The sequence below is a fragment of the Passer domesticus genome, chromosome 7 (assembly GCF_036417665.1).
Source record: "Passer domesticus isolate bPasDom1 chromosome 7, bPasDom1.hap1, whole genome shotgun sequence".
Lineage (NCBI taxonomy): Eukaryota > Metazoa > Chordata > Aves > Passeriformes > Passeridae > Passer > Passer domesticus.
Window position 1 is genome coordinate 56,064,841 of NC_087480.1, and position 22,076 is coordinate 56,086,916.

Sequence of the window (22,076 nt, forward strand, 5' to 3'; positions counted from 1 at the left end):
ATCTGCTCCAAGTCTTTTTGCAGTCTTAGAACAGTAGTAGGAGTTTTTAATAAAATTGGTTGATGAAGTTGCCCCCTCGCTTTGGAAAGGCACATGTTAAAACAAGCATATTCCTTTACTAAAAAACTATGCTAATTTGGTAGTACACCGTACTGAGTTGAATAGGAATGACAGCTTCTAAGACAGCCTTTAATTTGGTATTCAAAACCAAAATCGTAAACTTGGGTTTTGTTTGGTAGCTTCTCAGAACAGGCAGGATATACAGTAGCATTTTTTAAAGATGCTAATGACTTGAGAGAGGAGATGGAAGTCAGGCATACATTTTAATTATGGGGGAGGGGTTGCAATAGCAAAAATGGTTTGGGTTTTTTTTTTTCCACTGCAGAGATTTTAAGGGAATGAGACAAGATAAAACAGACTGAAGATAGTTGCCTTCATTTGGCAGGGGTGTTTAATAAAAGCAGAACTTGTGGTTGTAAAGTGTGCTTATTAAATTCTTCATTTACACTACCTAATTAATTCTAGCATTTTAAATTAACAGTGAAACTGGTCCCTGCTGTACCATTTCATAGCTACAGCATATTTCGTCCAACAACCCAGTTGTTCAGGTTTAATCAGCTGCGCTCAAAAAATGAGAAGGAACTTAGGTTAAAAAAAACCCAGCTAAGTGGCATAAACATTTTAGAACAGCATTAGATGAGAGGAGGTGACTTCAGGGAGGAAACCTATGGCTTCAGATGGATGTGAGTGAGGCTCAGCACTAACCAGAAATGCTAAGTTAGAGAGTGTTGCAGATGCTCTTTATTTCTTATTTTGTCTGAAGAAAACCAGTGACAAATATCTTCATCGCTTGAGGGAGAGGGCTTGAATTCATGGGAATTTTCAGAGAAGAAACGCTGAACTTGTTTTGTGCTGTGTTTTCAAACAAAAGATCCAGTCAGTATAGTGTCTGTCAGACACTGTAAGTGCTGCTGGCCCTCTGAGTTGTCCTTGTTGACATAGTTTGTGTGTGGGAGAAGGGGATGTTTGTTACTAATTCTTTAATTCATTTGGTAGCTCTTTTTCCTTTTTTTTTTTGTTTGTTTCTCTGTAACTTACCCAGAACTTCCCTCTTTGAATCTTTAGATGATTGGTATCCAAAAATCTTTGGCTTGCAAGTCTTTCGCATCTTCAGATCATCCAGGAACACTGCAAAGCAGAATATTTATTGATACAAGATTTCTGTGCATCCTTTAAGTTATGGCAGGGTTTGCATAATTCCAGTGTGTGGTACAATTTGATGTTCTTTGCATGTATAATCAGGAACTTCATTGTTCCTCTGTCCAGAATATAACTGTTGTTTTTGGGGTTTTTAATAGTTATTTTTTGAATTTGCAATTCCTTTAAGATTATGTACAAAGACTAAAGCCTTTCACTTTAGTTTCAGGTATTTATAATAGTACTGATGCAGGTTTAGAATTAAAACTACAGTTTGGAAATAATCGTGACATTTTAAGTATAATTTAAATATCAATGAGTGAAAAGGAGAAAAAGAAATACTGACTGCTTTACCTGTAGTCTTCTCTAGAAGATATGGATTGTCCACTCCTTACTCCTTCGATATTTAAGCATAGGATCCAAGAACCAAAACATACTAAAATGGCAGAATCAGAAATCATGCTGCATTGTTAGAGTACAGGAAGGTGTTTTTCACATGAGAAGTGTGCAGTGCTCATTCTTCTGTGGAAACCAATAAATTGTTGACCTGGGAAGGCTCTTCTGCTCCTTCAGTCCAGAAGTTTGTTCACACTGAGTTGGTATTATGTGCCATCTAGAAAAAAAATTTCCAACTTTCTTGTGAAATAAGAAACCCATATTGAAAAGCTCCTGCTTTAAAAAGCAGACCCAGATTTTATTCAACTAAATGATGGGGAACTAGTGTGTTTCTATCTAGAACATGCTGTTCAGAGCTGCATGTTTGCAGTTTGCTGAAATTTGGAGCTTAATTAAGCAGCCTTAATTTCAGCATCTGCATTTGGAAAGCAAGGGATGAAGAAGCTGTACATCCTCAGGAGGAGAAGCCATTAAATGCACACTGGTGATGCCCAGGGAGGCAGGAGAAAAAGGCAGGCATAAATGGTCATGTTCTCCAGGAGGGAATTTCTGGGGTCTGATGGCAGATGTGCTGTAGCAGGAAAACACTGAAGCTTTCCCTGGTAAGCAGACATCACCTAGTATTGACCCAGTGTTTGCAGCAGCCAAGTTTTATGTGTTTTAACTGGAGATTTTGAGGCATGATAGATAACCAAAACGTCCCAATGGGTCCCTCTGGGTTGGAGTCAAAGGACAACTCTGGAATCTCTTCAAAATGTGAAGAGACAAAGCAGAAATGGGACTAATGGCTAAATTTAGTTACAGGGAACCAGAGCTTTGGTAAAACAGATTTTCACAATAGGTAACTATTGCATGGTTAAGTCTACAGGTGAAACACTTAAACTGGAAATTGCAGAGATATTAGTGAAATTGTGCTGCTTTGTCAAGGGGAGAAAAGATTTATTTTTATTTAAGGGAAATAGTTCACAGCTATTTATGCTTAGAAGCTGCAGATAGAACATGTATTCACTGAAAAATTCACATATAAAGGCTGGCAGTGTTTCATCTATATTTTCTTTAATAATTTCGTAAAATGGTGTGCCAAAAGTGTCCTGTGGAAAGAAAAAATAAGATCCATGTGCAGATTAATACAGTTTACAGTAAAACCCAGCATTAGGGTACCTGATCTGACATGATTGAAAGTCTAACTCAAACATAAATTTCTTCTGCATTTGATGTCCAATTCACTGATTGTGCTTTGGAAGTGCCTTCCATTTTGAAATATTACTAGTTCCAGCAGTTTTCCCCACGTAAAATACATTAAACAGATAGGATTATAGAATGCAAGGATTATGTTAGATAAGACTTATAAACTCTTTAGAAAGTATGTAAACACTCATGCCTCATAGCATAAGCCCACCTAATAACAGGGTTTAGGAGAAAAATACCTTGTAGAGGTAGTTTATTCCCTTGTTGACTTGGAAGAGGTTTTTAGTAATGCCCTGTAAAGCAGTGGTAACTAATCACTGATCTCTGATCATTTATTTGGCACAGATCTTGTTGCCCTGGACTGAGTGTTAGCAGCAATTTCATTGCTCTGGTAGAAGAGGAGAATTAATACAGCCCTTAAGAACAGGGGGAAGAATGCTTTCATGCAGTGGTGTTCACCATAAATTGAATATATATTTCAGGTATTTGGCTTGATTGCATTTAAAGGCCATATTTAGTAGTGCCCCTCAAATTGACTGTATAGGGAATCGCTGTAAGAAGCAGTGGAGTTCTTGCATTTTACTTACTTGAAAGCAAAAGACTTAGTATTTGCTGAAATAGGAAAAATATTTATACATCAAAGTACTCAGCTAGGGTTCTTTTGTCTGAAAAAATATCAAATTAGGTGAAATGCCTTAGGTTTTTCAAGAAGTGACTGTACATTGGCCCCACTGTATTTATTAGGTAAAGGAGATTTGTATGGAAGTTACTTCTTTGTGTTGGATGCATAGACAAATGCAGTGAGGAAAGGGTGGTCAGAGCAGTGTTAGTGCAGCCGAAAGTCAAGAGATGTAGAAGTCTAAGGTAATGTAGTTTGAAACTGAAAAGAAAAAATTCTTTCTGCTCATCAGATGGAATACAGACTATGCTTTATTTTTTCATTTTATGCAGAGAATGAAATATTAAAAGATAAGGAAAACCAGACATGTTTCAGAGTCTTTTAAATATGAAATCTAGAATTATTTTTAAAGGACTAAATATATGGCTCTGAATGTTATTAAAGACCTTTGATAAATTGATCTTAATTTCATAGCCTAGTTATTTTTACAGCTTATTTCCTGAAGTATATTCTGTTCTGGAGCAGAGATAAACGCAATTTCCATGTTGCATATCCTATTTTAAGGGCTGCAGATTCAAGACAATCCCCAAATATTGATTATTTTAATGAACACTTGCATTAAGTATCTGAACTTAGCACTGTGGGGGAGGAGACACAGAAATGGTAGCGAGTGTCTCAGTGCTGGATCTCTAAAATGCTTTTTGTGTGGTTTGATGTCTGTGCTGAACGCTGAGGAAAATGGTCAAATTAGCATCCATCATTTTCTTTATCAGTTCTCTGCAGTCCCCTGGTGCAGACTCTGTGCCGGCGAACAAAAGAATTTTGATTTCTTGATTATTGGAAAAAAGCAATTGAAATGAGTGTTGGGGCAAATAGGCAGAGAGCAAGCAGGCATGGCCCTTGTGCTGCAGAAGAGCTTTCTAATTAACTTCACTGGTTTCAATCCTGAGCTGCTTCTCAAGTGTATTAAATGCCTCTAATGCATATTTAGAGTATTCTTCAGTTTTTGCTGCTTGGTTTGAGTAAATACCATCACCTTCCCATCAAGCCCAGTGTGGAAGGATTACCAGGGTGATTTTCCTCAACAGCACAAGCACGCCTACACCTCTGAGCTCATGACCTCCTGATACAAGGTTACTTGTGAGGCTTTCCAGTGTGTCTCCTTCTACTCTGAGCCTTTTTTCCATCCTTCCTATCACCTGTATTGAAGATAAGCTGGTCTGCCAGGGATCAGCCAGTGAAATGGCTCTGGTGCAACCCTCTGTTGGTGGCACTCCACCCTTCACTTCTAGTGTTTTCTTTCCTTTTTGGAATCATTCTGCCTTCTCCTCAAGAAGCCCAGACCCTGTGCTTCAGCATTTGTGCGCAGCTGCTTCTCTCCATAACTTATTTTCTTTCCTTTTAGCCCAAGGAGAAAGGCGAGGAAAGGAATGTGAGTGCCAGGAAAGCTCTGTCAGCCACTAGCAAGGCACTCCCAGCTGAGGCAGGGTCCTGTGGGGCAGCAGCAGACAGCACACCCAGGTACCTGTCAGGGCTCCAAGGCTGACTTTCCCAGCATTTCTCCATTCCCTGCTGCTCAAGGAGTTCTGCCCTCCAGCCACACCTATGAGCAGCACAGCTGTACTGTGGCTGTCACCTCTGCCTGGTTCCTCTGTGCTTTTGCTACACAGCCTGTCCAGGAACAGAAGTGACCTGTGTAAAATCAGTCCAAGTGCTATGGAAAGTGATCTGCCTCCTGCTCTCCCTTTTCACAAGGCTAATTTTCACCAACACTGCACTTGGAGTTTCTTCTTGACTTTCAAAGGGCGTTCACTAAACTCGTGACCAGGGTTACTTGACCTGCCTGCAGTAGCTCATTCTCTGAATCAGTGAGCCAGGGAGTCCTTGTCCCTTCTGTCTTGCAGAGCTGATCCATCATCAGTTGACTTCCCCCTAGCAAGCTGTTTGTTTTCTCTTCAGCCAAAAGAGTTCTGCCCAGGTGATCTTCACCTTGGCTTCTGGGAATGATCAGCGTGAGACCTTCAGACCAGTATTGGGATCTGCTGCTCCTAGGAGTGTGAATGTCCTCAGTATTCCTGCCTCTCCTGTCTTCTTCTACCTCAGTTCCTGTGCAGTCCCTAAACTGATGGAAGTCATCATTCAGTTTCCATCTCCTCAGAATACATCCTTCAGATTTTTGCTTTTGGAGTTACTATCACTGTGACTTGAGGAAAGACCCATTTACATGATCAAGCCAACCTCTTTTCTATCTATTTGTCAAATGGGATGCAATTTGTCAAGGGCAAAGTTCCTTTTGGTATATTTACTGCATGGAGGTCTTCCCTGGCCTTAAATCCTTTTTTTCCTCCTTTGCTTCCAGAACACTACAGAAGTTCAATCTCACTGCTTGGGAACTTAGGCCACCATTTTAAACTGACTTACAGTTAAAAGTTCTTCTAATTTTGCTGTTAAACATAAGGATATATGGAGAGGGTGTTTTCTACACCCTTAACACTGCTCACCATCTCTTTTCTCCTGCTTAAAGCATGGTTTCTCTTGCTGCCTGAACTGGGAGTCCAGCAGCCTTTGTGTGCAGCTCACTGGCAGTCCTGTGCTTAGAGTCAGCACAGATAACCATCTCGGGAATCTGGGCTATTGGAAGTTGCACTGATGCACAGTCTTTGCCAACAAATCTCTGGATTGCATCGGCATTCTCTTCATGTTCTGTGCTTCATTCCTGGAATAGTCATTGATAGGGTACTGTAGCCTCTGACTTATCAAACACTTTATGATGCAGCCTGAGTTTTTTTTTGGGCATTTCTGAATCTCTCCACATCTATTAAGAAAGGTTTTGCTTAGGTACCATGTTTCCCATTTCTGTGATGCCACAATCTCGTGGTCACTCTCCACTCTCATTCCTGTCAAATTCTTCTTCTCTGGAAAGAGAAGGGGGAAAGAAAGCATCATAGCCAGTTCATTTATTTGGCTTTGCTCACTGGCACTGCTTTGGCTGACTCACTGCTGCATGTTGTTGGATTCCTGAGCAGGATCCATCACTGACTTTGCAGATGTTGCTGCTTGTCCCTGGTAGGAATTTCAGTGCAAGTAACTGACTTGCAGGTGCTGCTGGAGGCAGAATACTGGAGCAGGCAGACCTCTGCTTTGACACAGTACTGCTGTTCTTATGACTCTCAGCATCTGTTTAATCAGTGGAATATATCAGCTTGAGGGGGGAGAAGAACTGAACCCTTATTACTTTTATTCACAAGAGCCTGTACTGCCTTTTTTTTCCCAGTTAGATGGTTTTCAAGGGGTGTTGCAAAAGCAGATGGACAAAAAGCTGCGTCATACTCACCTGCAAGCAAACAAATGGCAGCATTGCCAGTGTGATTAATTGTTGCTGTACTAGAGGGACTGCTGTTCCTGCAGTACAAGCTCTAATCTCCCTGCTGCCCTATTCAGATAATTGTGCTCACACGCATTTGGAAGCACCTTAAGTTAGGTATCAACAGGCTTCCTTCCTCTTGCTGCAGAATTCTAGGACCCAAAAAATGAGGCTGCCTCCTCCTTCCCTGGGAAGCTGTTAGCTGGATGGTGGGGGTGTATTGACTTTCCTAGCTGTGAGGATGGTAGGTAGGGCATGAGAAGATAGGACATGTAACAAGAAGTATTCTCCAGCAGTTCCTTTTTTAGACTCCTCTGTTCTCCTACTTGCTGTATCTGTGTCATTTCTATTTACCAGTGCACATCTTTGCCCAAACAGTTCTGTTTCTTTAAACATTTTCCTGCTCCGGAAGCTACTTTGTGTTAACCAAAAAAAAAAAGTAAAACCAAAATCCCAGCCCCAAACATGAACAGCTTGGGAGCTTGACTGGTAACATATTTTTCCCTTATGGTTTCTGCTGCATTGGAATAGCTGCTCTGGTGCCTTCATTTTGGTTGTTGGTAGTATTGTGGTCCTCACTTGCTCCAGCTTAGGTATTTTGCCAAACTGGAAACAAAAGGAACCAGTTTATTGACCACTTACCTGCTTAATATTGTGAAAAGCCTTTTGTAAGAGTTGTGTGTCACAGGAATTGCACTGTTTTTAGTGGTGGTAAGCCAACAATGGCAGAAAGCTGCCACCTTGAAAAGAACAGAATTTTTATGCTGGAGAAAATTTACTGAGGAGCATATTCATGCTAATATTCTTCTCAAAAAAATTACCAAGGTTGTGATAGAACTAAGTAGTATGTGCACACAAAGTCATAATATTTTCTCCCTGAGGTAGTTTTCATTACTTCTGTTACCTGCAGGTACCTAAAAGGAATGTTATAAACATTTGAAACCCTACTTAAATTCCTGCTCTTGCTTTAAGATTCTTGGAAGCTCTGTCTTAAAGCAGAAACAAATTCATGGTGAGGCTCTCTGCAGTCTATATATCAGTGCATAACAAAATTTTTATAGGTAGCATGTTTTGGAATATGATGAAGTAGCTTTACCTTTCTCAGCATCTTTCCAGATGCTGTGTAAAGTCATCTACGTAAATCTAACTATTACAGATTAACCTTCTGAGCTGTCAGGTTGCAGCTTTTATTTATGTTTCTGCTGATCAGATTAAAAATGCTGCAGTCACGGGTTGTGTTGTTAATATTAAATTTTGTATTTCAGTCTGTAATAAATTACTTTCCTCTGTGCATTGGAAAAAGTGGTTAGTAGAGCTCAGAGTTTAATTAGTAGGCTGTTGATGAGACAGAACAGGTATTGAGAGTCATTGTTCTGAATTACTGTGAAATTTGTTAGTATTGTTGTGGCTTTTGTTTTTTGCTGTTTGACAGAGGCTGAGGTACAAAACCTTAAATGTCGCTGAATTAAATCATTTAATGACAAAATTACCAGGGCTTTTTGAGTTTGCAGTCAAACAGGTTTCAGATATTGATGCTGCAGTATAATATTATGTCCTACTTAATATGCTTGTTTTGCAAAACATACTCTTGTTTTTCTCCAGTTCTATGTTCCTCTGCCATTTCCTTTAGACTGGAAGCATTGCTGCCACCATTTCTACATGAAATTATTCCAAGTTTGCTGATGCACTGGCTTTTTCAGATCTTGGCTATGTCTTCCCCATGTTCTCTGCTTGCTTCCTCCTTATTGACAGAGTATTTTTTTGGCTTTTTAATAAAAATCTCTAGCCTATGAATGAAGATTTTTGTTGAGCCAGGACTCTTTTCACTCTGTGGTTCTCTTACACTTCGTGAAAGTGGGAACCTTGGTCTGTGTGCAGGCTCTATCCTGGTTCTGTCATTTTGCCTTTCTTCTACCACTCGCTGCCATCATTTTGTAGTGGAGCTTCTTGTAAGCTTTGACTCTGGGTGTCTGGCGTTGCCCTTTTTCGTGCAAGTTTGGTACATTTGCACCAAAACTCTGCGAGTGGTGTGGTATGGGCTCACTGTACTCTGAACTTACTGTGCCTTTGGTTGAAGCCTGACCAGTGAATAATCACTCTTTCTTTTGGTTTGCCTTCAGCTTCTGGTCCATTGTTCAGTATTAAATTTTTAGTTGCATTCTACTTTCATCTAAATTTCAGAAGTGCCAGCATTTGGGATGGTATGCAGGAGGGAAGATACATCTGCTGTAATGAAGCGTGTGCCTCTTCTGTGACCTGCTGGCTCATGCTCTTGGAGTGCCTTTTCTCTTTGGTTCCAGACAATGATTATTTCTATCTTCTTGTAATTTCATCCTTTTTTGAGTAACAAGCAGCACACTTCTAATATTTCATCTTCAGTCATAGTCTTTACACATTTAAAATATCTATAGGCTTTTGTATCTCACTTTGGTCAAATTTCATCAAAGGATACCATACTTTAGTGTTTTAACACTGAATACTTCTAAGCTTGTATCTTAAGTCACTCTTGAGCCTCAGGTCTTATTTTTAAAACATCGTGACTGCAGAAATTTGCCTTCAGTTCATTGCCTTCTTTTTCTTTGGTACGTACATTCCTTGTTGGAGTTGTGTGGTCTTTACCATTCTTTCTGTACTGCTAGTCTAGTGATGCTGTGTCCTTTTTCCTCAGTGTGACATCCCCTGTTTGGGATGAGAACTGCTTCCTGCAGCCTAGTGCATGCTTAGTATAATGCAGTGACTCCTTTAATTCCTTTTGCAGATTATTCCACACTGCTGATAACCATTTTTATGTGCTGCTACATCTTGCAGGGGTTTTTTTTCTGGTTCTATTTGTTTTCACTTTTTCTCACTCAATCTTGTTTTCACTAAGCCTGTTTGTTTCTAATGTCTGCATTTTTGTGTTTAAGTCGTCTCTTGAGCATTGAATTTACTGTTCAGGATAGACAAGTCATGGCTGTTTCTTGTCCATTCATGCCTGTCCCCAGAACACTGGATTTTTATAGTACAGTCCCTGTTCTGTTCTGGGACAAAGCAGGGAGGAGTGCAGCCTTGCTCTTCTCAGAACAGCTGCTAATTCAGAGGCAGTGTGCTCCTTGAAGGAAGGGGGAGGAGAAGATGAAAAGAAGGGGAAGCAAGAGATGTCAACTGAGGGGAGCAAAATCCAAATATTTGTTCAGAAATGGAACTCGCTTGTCTTGTGTATGTCAGGAGCAGTAGCTTTTCAAAACGTATTTAATCAGTTGCTTGCAGTAGTATGAACACACCCATGCTGAAAATCCAGTTTTGCATTTAAAGAAACTTGATAAAAGCAAGGAAACAAAAAAGGATAATATATTCTACAGAACATGAAATGTGTGTGTTGTTTACAAGATATCTCTAGCCCAGCACAACTCTCAATTGGCCAATGATAAGGTTCCCATCTTAGAGGGGGGGAGCTGCAGTTTTATCTCCCTGTTTTTTTAGTGGCTGTGTTACTCTGTCCAAGTTCACCTTGGAAATTATGATGCCTTTCAGTTTTTTTTCTCCATAACAGGAACAAAAATGCTTTTCTCAATGGTGTTTGTGAAGAAGGTGTGTTTTAGAGGTAAAATGCTTCCGTGCTGTGGTAGTGGGAACTGCAGAAGACTCCAGCCAAGTCAGCAGCATCTGTCTCAAAGTGCCACTTAAAATTTGCAGGCAGATTAGTCCTTGTCCTCAAGCACAGCAGTGGCACAGCTGACTTGGTTGGACTCTGTAGTCTGCAGGTAAGAGCAAAGCCTTGTTTCAGGTGATATGCAGAACGTCTGAAATTATAGAAGCCTTTAAGAGACTGTAAGGCATGATTTTTAACAGCAGGTGTGTCTCACCTTGCTGGTGTGGTCAAGTATAAAATGGACTAGTTGCATGGTTTTGGAAGTCCTCTTGAAGTTTCTGCAGGGTAGGGTTTTTGGAAGGAGCTGGTGGCACTGGGCAGCCCCAGGCTGTCCAAGCGTGCTCCATCTTGTTCTGTTTTGTGAGTTGGATATATGGGGCCATTCTAAAGTGAAAATAATTACTGTATCTAATTTTGAAAAATGGCAGTTACTGTCAATTGGTGTTTAATTTAGACAAGAACTGCTACTGCTTCAGCATCTCTGAAAATCAAGACATTAAATTACACCATCTTGCATTGAGAGATTTGTCAGAACTACGGAAGAGGACAAAACTCATGCAATCTCCTCTGGCACTGCCTGGCAAAATCAAGCTTTCTACGTCAAGGTGCTGGGTGAATGATATTTCTTTCTTGTGGGTAGCTTGCAGATGGGTTTGGGGAGTCTTGCTTTGATTTTGAGGTCACTCTGTCCAGGTCCTTGTTGTTCCCTTCCAGTGACATGTGAAGGTCCAGGGCTTGCAGTTACCTCACCAGCGCTAATAATTTGCTTTAGTTACATTTACAGGATTTGTTTCACATTTTGGGCAATGCTTCTTTTTATTCCCCTTTTATTTTTCTAGGCTTGTTGTCATGGTATCTGGCACTTCCCATTCAGATATTAAAATTGAGTGAGTGGTGTCTGTATGTCTGGTTCATTTTCCCTCTCTTATCCTCTCCCCGAGGGAGAGTTTTACGTGGGATGTAGCACACTGTTTGCAAGGGCTTCCTTTGGGGGATTTTTTAATCACGTAGCAGCGTCTCTTTTGGGGAAGGCCTGGTGCAAGGAGCCCCCTTCCACTTGGGCTGGAGTTTATTAAATCCTGTGTGCACAGGGTTCCTGTGGGACCTCATTGTGCAACTCGTGTCTCCCCTCGAGCTCCCCGAAAAAGGCCTCACTCCTGCATGAATGAGCTTTTGGCTGAGTCTCTCTGGCATTAAGGCAGTGATAGGAATTTTCTGTGTGCTGATACCTGATGGGGAGTGCCATAGCTATTTGGGTATCTGGGCTCTGTCTTAGGAGGAGAGCTTGCTTGAGGGGTCTTGTCCCATCTGAGGATCTTTGTGTCATGAGGATCTTTGCAGGAGCTCTAGCTGTGGAACACAAAGGATTTTTCCCAGAAGTTTGGGGTTAGCTTTATTTTTTTGTGAAACATAAATGTGTTGCTTAGGAGGGGGGTCTGTTACAAGTGCATTTCACTGTTAATCTGCAACATGGCTTTGCTCTCCAGTAGTATTTTAAGGATCTACTGAACTCAGATAATGCTGGAGGCTGTTTTTAAGCAAGGACAAATCATGCTTCTTAATTGTAGGTGCACTGTAGCATCACAGCATATCTGGGGCTCTAGATTGGATTGCATTTAAATATAGCTGACCTTTCCTAATGTATAGGGGTGGGATCTTCTCAAAAGAACGAAGGATATAGTAATTTGATGGAAGGTTCCAAAACAAAGCTTGTATTCAGACACCTTCCTACAAAAAAAAGTGATTTATCACTCATGCTTTTCTGTTTTTTGCTTTGAGAAAGATTGTGTGTTTTCCATAAATTCTTGCAAAAGTGAGAGTTAATAGGGGGAGAAGGTTTTCTTGCTGTTCGTGGACAACATGTATTGAATGAATCCTAGTTTGTACAAACATAAGGAGTCTGTATTGTAAATAATCTGTAGACTAAATGGATGCTGTGATAGAGCTGCACTAAGCACAGAACAAGTTACCCTTCATAGATGGGTTGCAGTGAATTGTGACAGTGACAGCCTTAGCTTAATTGTTTGGTCCTCGGAGCACTGTGTGCAGAAGATGCTTCCCTTCTGGTTTGGTTCTCCTGAGACTGCAGTATGCATTGCTGGGGTGACAGCAGGTGATTCTCCTTGGTAAAGAGGTGGAGGATAAATGAGACCGACATCACTGGTATAAAAAAGCGTCAGACAAGGTGCAGATTTTGAGCTGGTCTCATGATCAGATCTCATTTTCCCTTGATCTGAATTTTCTCTCTATAGCTTACCTCCTTTTTAAGGTGAACAGCTCTGTTTGTTGGTGACTGTTGTGGAAACAACAACAAGAAAAAAAAATGAAAGTCATTTCACTTGACCCTCTTCGTACATTATGAATATATCATCTCAAGGATATTTATGTAACCTTCTCCAAAATCCTCTACTTCATATAGCTTTCATATGAGCTGCAGTCATTCCTTTTCATCCCAGGAGTGTGTTTAAAAGACTTCTGCATTGGTTTGAAGGCTCACAGGGTGGTGTTCTGAAATGGACCTGCCTACTGGAGCAGGGACTGCCTTGAACATCAGAATTCTTTGGTTACTCTTGCCTAAAAGACGGAAAACAATCTCCCTGCCATCCATCCATGGGTTCTATTTATTACAAACATCTTAATCTTGAGAAACACTGGGAAAAGTGGAAGAGTTATATGCAGGTTTGCTTGGAAGAGCCACAGGTGGACAGCGAGTTGCACTGAGCTTTTGCAACAGAGAGAAGCTCACCCCGTGACCAGTTCCTTCCCTAAATTTCACCGAGGTTTGAACAGGCAAAAATGGATCTGGGGAGATGTGGAGAATTCGTGGTGAGCATTATTTATCTTTTGGTCCCAAAGGCAGTGACTGAAGGCTGTTGCTGTCTGACGGCTCCTGCCTGGCTGATGGGAGATGAGCTGTCAGACGTGCCCTACTTCCGAAGGGAGGGATTGTGTCGGCGCTCGCGGTGCGGCCGTCGGGAGGGCAGCTTTAATTAGCTTTTACATTTGGGCAGGGGACAACAAAACCACAATTTGAGGCAGTTCAGATCGCTGCTGTCCCATTCTGGGCTTGTTCTCATCAGTGACTGCTTGTAGTGGGGGCCATAGTTCTTTAATGTGATGTTACATTCCACAGTAATTTATTTCCAAATAAAAAGGATGTTTCTAACCATTTCTTTAACTTACCTGGTCACAGGTGGGCAATTAAAAGTTGTACTCATCTCTAAGTTGCTCTTAGAATAGTTTCCTGCAATAGACTTTGAGAGAGTAGCTTGCTTCTGCTTTGCTTGTGGCAATGATTGTTCTTCATAGAACCAGCAGGAACTGTGTATTTGTAGAGCTTCAGAGTAGAAGAGATTATGGAGCACTTAACACATCCTGCCAAAACGTTCCCTGGATTAATTTCTGCTTGAGCTAGAGCATAGCTTTCAGGAAAAAATCAAGCCTTCAGAATTTCCAGTGGTAGAACAGACAGAGCAGTTGGTAGGCACTTAAATTTGTGTTACCTTCTTCAATGTCAAAAAGACAGCAAATGGCTTCCACAGGAGAACAGCATTTTCTGTATTGTTTCTAGTCTGGTTTCAGCTGCCAAGCAGTAGGATTTGGGATACATAACTCCATGGGCAGATATTAGTAAGAAAAAAAAAATTGTACTTCAGGTGATTACTAATGTAGTAGTGTTCAGGTTCAGCTTCATTCAAATTACTATCACAACTCTTTTGGTCGGGTAGGCAGATTGACCCCCTTATCTCAGCTGAAGGAGTTCTTGTGCTGCAGTCAATTCTGAGGGCCCCGTCACCAAGGCATCAGTGTCTTGCTTGGAGCACATGCACCAGGACTGGGCTCTTCCTCAGCAGAGCACGGGCAAATCAGAAGCAGCAATTTTTCTTTCAGTTTCTGGTTCTGTGACTTTTGTGGCAAGAATAGTTTTAACTTGTGTCAATGTTGCAAGCTTGCCGTAGCCTGTGTCAGTCTTTTCATTTCAGCATTCCTAAAGCATGGCACAGTTAATTTGGTTTGTCAGGATGTAATCTTTATGCTGTGCAAATGTGTATTTGTGCTTTATTGTGCCACTTAAATTGCTTTGTGCTTTCCCTCTGTCCTCTCTGTGCTTATCCTCTCCTCCTCCTGTCTTTCTGCAGTCAATTTTCTCAAGCAAGGAGTTTGGGTTTTTTCCACTTACTGGTGGAAATAAACAATTTAGGGCCAAGATCTGTTTCCTGAGATAGATGCTTTCCTACAGGTTTTTCTCGTGATTTCCTGTTCACAATTCCCAGTAAGAGATCTGTTGGCTTTTTTAATCTGTTTAATGTGTGCCCTGTTAATTTTGTTTTAGTCAATTCATAAGCAGTGCCAAATCAAGTCCTTTAGAGAAGACCAAGTATGTCAATGTTGATTTAATGGCATTCTTAAAATTTATTGGTCAAACTTGTAATCTCATCAAGAAGGTTGTCAGTTCAGTTTGACAGAATCTGTTTTCCATAGATTTAATTTGATTGACATTGATTTTATTACCCCTCACTAATTATTTATTATTGAAGTCCAGTATTGAATATTCTGTAGTTTTGCCTTGCTCGCCATGAGACTGCTGGACCTGTAAGTACTTGGGCTGTCCAGTCCTCCCTCTTTGAATTCTAGTGCAAACACTTTTCCTCCAGGCTCCTTGAATTTGTTGATCACAAAAGAGAGCCATTAGCCCCTTTTTTCAGAATCTGTTCTCTGCAAGTAATCCAGGTAATTTCATTTAAACATATATAACTTTAGGAGCTCCTGTTTAGCATTCACCTGGGTATATCTGCACATACTTCAGGTGTACGTGATGCCTCTTGCCTCTGTACTGTTGCTATTACTATCTCCTGGTGAGTCAGGATGAGTGTGTTGAGGGATCTTTTTTTCTGTAACCTAAAAAAAAAAAAATACTTTGTTATTCCAGTCTTTACTAGCCAGAGGGGTATGCTTTTTTTTTTCTATGACCTTTCTGTTTAACTAAAACAGGGGGTTTTCTATGTGTTTTCCCTTTATTTCTTAATATAAATATGAAATTGGCCAGTGTAGACTGGCTTACAGAGGGAATAAAGGAAGGTGCAGGTCTTTGACACTGCCTTTTTTGCAGTTGCAGGCTTTTGGATGTATGGATAAAAATGGTACAAGGTGAATTGATTTTTTTTTTTTCTCATCACTTGTTTTAAGTGTAATTTTCAGCTCTGAAATGGAACTTTCTCAAACGCAAACCATGTACATTTCCAGTTTGGGTTTGGCTTTGCCTGGTTTGGTTTTTTTTGGGACTGTCAAGTCCTTGATAAGTTCTAACCCTGTTACTGCTCATTTTTAGACCTATTCCTTACCAGATTCTGGGAGGTCCACTATACATTTTCTGCTGCTAGAGAAAACATTCGGAAGGAGCAGTGGGAATAGCAAGATAACAAGGTGTTGTTTTAGGATCATCTAGAAATATCTCTTGCCTGACCTACTGAATCACAGCATGTGATGAACTATTGGATTCCAAATCACAGAAAATATTTACTATTTACGGTGCTGTTCCTGGGAAGTGTAGCATGGGAATGAACTACAGTGTCTGTGTGGGATCCCACAGAGAGGTCCAGCTGCTTGCTTTGTGCTGCCAGATTGTGTCCAAAGAAGTGTTACCCTTTTGGAGTACATGCAGGAAGAGCACATGATGAAAAAAATGAGGAAGTTCATACTGTTTACTGTATTTTGGAAGAAATCCTTTCCTTTCTTCACCTGTAACTGCTTTTTTTCCTGACATAAGGTACATTGCTCTTGAGAGGAATTTGAAACTCATGTTTAGCTGCATATATAGTTTTTTTTTGCTTCTAAACTGCAAATGTTTAGTACAGTAAAACTTTATGATGTTTGCCACAGTCATCATAAAGCTTTTCACAGACAAAAATCTAATCTGAGTTTTTCTTGTCAGTTTTTTGAGACTGGGGCATTTGTGTCAATTTTCAAACACATGATAATATTTAGGTGAGATGGTGGAAAATACAAAACATCCAAACAAAATACACACCTGAAGTGGAAAGCTCCTAATGGGAAGGTTTTTTTCCCTTCCACTTCACTGGTACAGTGAGGTCTATGCCAGAATGCAGCAGAAAGAATTTGCTGATGGAAACAACTGCACCAAGCTTTCAGTGGGCTGTGAAGGGTGTGGAGTTTGAGAGTTTTGAACATAAAGGGATACTTAATGAATTGACAGAAATTCAGTGCTCAAAATTCTGAGCATTCACCCTTTTTTTGTGAGAGTACAGTACAGCTAATATAGCAATCAGTGGGATATGAATTCATAACCAAATGCTTCTGAGCAACAGGCCTGTAATCCTATTAAAAATTTCATACATTTCTTGGTGTCCAGGAGTATATACAGTAAGAAGAAACTGTGTTTCTGCAGACCTGTTATTTGAAAGGAAAATGGTATGACAGTGTTAATAGTCAGGTTCTGCCATCCTGCTTGCAGATGTGACCAAATTTATTCGTTTTGATATTTGTTATCCTTCACCTTGGAGAAATTACATTTATCTATTGCCACTTGGTAGTGAGAATGAGAGATGATGGTACCTAAATAACTTGAATGTTAGTGGGGGACTCAAAAAAAAAAAAAGTTGTGTTATTGGGATCTCATTATTTTCTTGTATTGCCATTTATTTCCCTTTCCTACTGGTAGTGTAGTCTGTGGGTTTGCAGTCCATGGTCTCTTGTGTAAGTACTTACAGAAGTGAGAATGTTGAAAAGCAGTGTATACATTGTAGAGGTTGGTCAGTCCCTGTGCCTTGAGAATAGCAGTGGCTGGACGTGGAAGCCCAGGATCAGACATTGGCCATAAATCCCAGTCTCACATCAGCTGTTCCTGCTCTCCATGTACCTCTGAAGTCCCAAGATGATTAATAGGGAAAGCATACAAACATAGGTTATCCAAGCTCTGATCCTTGAGTCTCCTTCCCCCCATAAAAAGATGTTTATTTCCTAGGGAATGGCTTTCCTCTCCCTAGGATTGTTTAGGATTACATGTATCAAAGATTTTATGTGTTCAGAGACACAGAAATGGGGGCTGTATAAAATACCTCAGGTAGGCAAACAGAAGATGGCATGGCGGGGAAAGTATCTTTACACTATTTTTGCTCCAGGCTTTGTGCTCAGCCAGACTTCAGGTCATTCTTGGTTAATGTCATGTAACTTGGGTAAGAATATTTTTGCTGAGATTAGTTCAGCTCTCCAGGAAGACAGAGTATGTTTTTATACCTTTTTCTGAAGTTAAATTGATGGGATGGAATTGCTCCCTGGCTGTATTGTATGTTAAAGCAGCCATTTCTTCTCCTTCGCCTGCATGTGGGCATTTCAGGCATGAACTGCAGTGTTTCCATGGATTTTTAAAGTCTTCCATTGCATAGTTAGCAGCTTTTAGGGCTTTGATCTGATTTCGTAAGACAGAAGCGCTCCCTGTATTTGTGTTACAGCAAATGCTGTATTTTTGGTGGCGTCTGACTTTGAGAAACACACAGATGCTTTTTTGTAGTCCAGGAGACAAAGAAACAAAGCTTTGTGCTGGGAGGCAGGATCTGTGCCTCCAGGGGACATCAAGGCACTTGGTGTGCAGCTGCCTTCCCAACCTCCCCTTCCTCCTGGTGTGCAGGAGCTGGGTCGCTGCTTGCTGCTCCCGTGGCTAGAAATCTCCACAAATGCTGCTCCTCTCCTGGGGAGGGGTTTTCACATGTTTCCTTTCTCACTGCCTGTGAACAGGAGCATTTTGATCCCCTGCACATTAGTGTCGAGGGACAGGTGGTTTTTTGGCTTGCTGTGCTCCAGATACACAGAAGGGTGTATGACAGGGAGCCTGACAGGATGGTTCACCTGCCTGCTTGGGCTTACTGATTATAGAAATGTGATCATCTGTGTTTGTTTGAGTTCATGTGCCTTAAAAAAAAAGGCAAATAAAAAAAGCTGTGTTTTCCAAACATGCAAAATAAGTTCAGTAGGATGCTGGAAGGAAGGGATCTGGAAGCGGCTGTCTGTCACGTTGCATTATTAGAATTGGTGCTGCAAAGCTGCTGCCTGGGAATTGGGAAGAGATCCATGTGGAGCGGGTTCTCCCAGCCCTGTGCAGCCCCACAGCCCTGTGTGTGTGTGTGTGAGATCCCTGCAGTGCCCACGGCACGGCCTCTCCAGCCCCGTGTCACTTAGCCCAGTTATTTAACCTGCTGCACACACACACGCACGGGTCTGGCTGGGCAGGCAGGAGCTGTTGAAAGGCTTTTGGCTGCTGCAGTGGCCTCCTGCCATCCCGTGCACAGCAGAGGTTGTTGCACTGTTTGGGTTTGCTGTCATCTCAAATGCTCCAAGGGGAGCTCTAATGTGGTCCCTCACCCGGCTGCAATTTGGGCTGTCCCTACTCCTATTTACTGGCTGCTCACTGAGCAGTAAAAAGAGATGTAAAGGTGGTTTTCTGTTCCTCAGCTCATTCAAGGTTAGTGTAAAAATGCAGTTTCCTAATTTTGCAGTTTAAATACTTCAATACATATTTATAAACAGCAGCAAAATTATATGTGTGTGTTTATTTAATTTTAAGAGGTGGCCTTGTTACTGGCAGGTCAGCCAGTTATATTTATTAGGAGCTCAGCACAAAACTATTACGCAGTTCTGTTGCTGTCAAGCCTCATACATGCTTTGCAGTAAACTCCTGGGGAAGCAGGGTGAGGAGTTGCTGCTTCTCATCCTTACAGGAGGATCTTCAGAGCAGCAGTTTAAAGTTATGATGGCTCCCCCTGTATTAAGGAGATAAAGAAATGGTGAAAAACAGCATAGAGACTGTAAGGGAAAGCAGGGATGAAATGAACAGTGTAAGAAAATTCTGCTTTCACTCTTGGAAGTTGCTCCTGTGCTGAAAAATACTGAGTCCTTTTTTCTTTATTTTTTGTGTTTCAACAGGGCAGAGTTTAGGGTATGGATTCGTTAACTACATTGATCCAAAGGATGCAGAGAAAGCCATTAACACTTTAAATGGACTCAGACTCCAGACCAAAACCATAAAGGTAAGACAATATAAAATGCTTTTTGCTCAATTCAGGAACAGGAGAAAGTAGTTGGAACTGTTTCTGGCAATTTCATCACTATTTTATTCTCCATTGTAAGGGGGTTAACGAGCTCCTCCTTGGAACAATGGGCAGACATGCAGAAGATGAAATCTCTCTTCTCCGAAATTGCTGCTATTGTTAAAGAGAGGGGAAAGTAACAGGAAGCTCTTTAAAGTGTGACAGTGAAGCTTAAATGTAGAATAGAACAGCCAGAGTGATACCATTATCCATAAACAGGGGAAGGAGGTGATGGTGTATTCACAAGTTACATGTTTCCTTATGTTTTAATGGGAAATACTTTGTCACAGAGTTCTCCTTTAGTGACACTCCTGTCATTATCAGGTGTTGAAAGCATGTTTCTCACAAGTTAGAATGTCATTCTCAAAAAAAAAAAAATTTCTCAATTTCCACATCCTTAATTTGATTTATTCTTTTAAAAGCTGGAGGCTTCCCACCGAAGTCTCTTATTTCATTGTTTGTAATAGACCATTAGTTATTCAATGACCTTCTTAAGTGGTCTCACAAGAAAAGCAAGCTTCTACACTGTCACAGTTTTTGCTGCATGGCTGATAAAGCTGTTCTGGAACAGCTTACAGAAGATTTCCACATCCCGAATTCTGACAAATAATACAGCTTAAGGGATGTGAATCAAAAAATTGAAGAGGAGCAAACAGCAGATCAGATTCAAATTATCTGAAACTGCTTTGATCATTTTTTTGAATGCTAGCTTTTGATTTGCACCATTTTCTTAATTTTTCTTCTGTAGTTAATTTGTATTTCAAAGCTAAAATGTTAATATAAAAATAGAATTTTTACTGTACTGAATATTGGTGCAAGTAATGTCAGTGATGTTGTATCTTGCAAAAAAAAAAATACAGTGTAATGTGGTCAATACTGTAGGTTTTGGCTGTCTGGCTAAAGATTATGGTTTAGACAAAGTGGTATTCCTTGAAGCAAAATTATTTCTTGGATTCTGATGTACTTCTAAGGATTGTTTCAAGCAAGCTTTTCCCCTGATGTTTGATCAGTGAAGAGCAGAAGTGCTGAGCTGAGGGTTATGAAAGTGGTGGAGCAGCTGCATGGATTTCATAGAAAATGCTGCTTCCAAACCTCCCTCAGACCATCCAGATTCCATCCCACAGATGGGCATGTGGGCCATGCATCAGAATGCTCACAGCATGGTTTTGTAGAGCTAATGGAAACACTTAGAGGACTATGTAAGGCAGGGCAGCAAAATCTACCATCTTATCAACTGCTGCAGGTGGAAATGCAGGCTTGGACTCAGCAGTTTCCACTTACAGTGAGAAGTTGCTCTCCAGATTGCTTTTAAAGGCACATTATCAGGGAAAAAAAATTTGAAAATACCTATTAAAAACTCAGTAGAACTTGAAAAATCTAGATCAGTTTTTCATGCAGCAAATGTATATTTTGAACATTATTCAGCTGTAGGAAAACTGCATTTCTTGTCCCTAAGTACCTTTGTTGCTTTGCCTCTGTTTTTCTTTTTTGTGGACCAGAGCATTTTGAATTTACATTCATAATATTTCAAGGTTACAGGAAACTCATGTGGTAAAAGGCCTCCAGAAACTGCAGTCCACACCAGTTGTTATTATTATGCATTTCTCAACATGCAAAATTAAACCATTATGCCTTTTTTATCATCTGTAGCAAGACTTTTGTTATCTGTGAACTTCCTATGCAAAATCTTATTTGTGATATTTTTTTTTAATTCAGTATAAATTTTAGAAATTCAGTGCTTGTTTGTTTTGGCATTTGCATGTATATTGATAGCTCGTAGACAAGCATAAAATAAAAGGACATTTTTGGGGGGTGGCTCTTGAAAGTTGTTAAATTTTAATAATAAGCAAAGAGATTGATCTGATAATCTACATGCACAGGAGCTGCATACGTTGTTCTATGACTGGGAGGAAGCACAGAGTTTGTGGGGTTTTTTTTAATAAAGTTGGGTTTATGCAGTTGCCGAAAACCAACCCAAGGGAGCCTTCTATCCCAACAGCCAAAGCTTTGGCCCCAGGGACATCTAACCAGTAGTTTCCAACCCAATTTTTCATTGCAGAATGGCATGTGATTACCTTACCTTTACCCCCTTGTTTTTTTTATATTTTTAATTATGTGGTATTTCTGGAAATCCTGATAAATTAAGTCTGCTTTCCCTAGTACTCTGCAGTGGGATGGAGCTTTCCCAGTGTTCACGCTGAGGGATAAATCAGGTGTATTGAGTGCTGGCAGTGGCTTTTCTGTTGCTGGAGATATCTCTGGTTTCCAAAGGGTTTCAAGGTGATGAGGAACAGTACTCAGCACTGCTGAACCTCCTCACTTGCCCATTTCCCCCACATGCTGATTTCCAACCTCTCACTGTCATTCTTTGTAAGGCTGAAGTATTTAAACTTGTGGAAATACTATATTTAATTATCAGACCAAATTACTTTAGCTACAGATGCCCTTTACAGTTACTAAAAATGCACCATTGGTGCATTAAAAAAACCTCTCTCAAGAGAACATCTAGAAAGGAATTTGGTGGCATATAGTTTTGTAGACCAAAAAATATTTAGTAGAACAACACTGAGCTGGAAAAGT

General features: G+C 40.5%; 1 protein-coding gene across 8 annotated transcripts in view; it reads left to right on the forward strand.

The window, feature by feature from the left end:
- ELAVL4 (ELAV like RNA binding protein 4) overlaps positions 1-22,076 on the forward strand; it is an 81,056-nt gene that overhangs the window by 41,795 nt on the left and 17,185 nt on the right. For all 8 annotated transcript variants that reach the window (XM_064428815.1, XM_064428816.1, XM_064428814.1 and 5 more), the window contains exon 3: positions 19,333-19,436. In XM_064428815.1, coding sequence (XP_064284885.1) covers positions 19,333-19,436 — 104 coding nt within the window. The remainder of the gene's footprint in view (positions 1-19,332; positions 19,437-22,076) is intronic.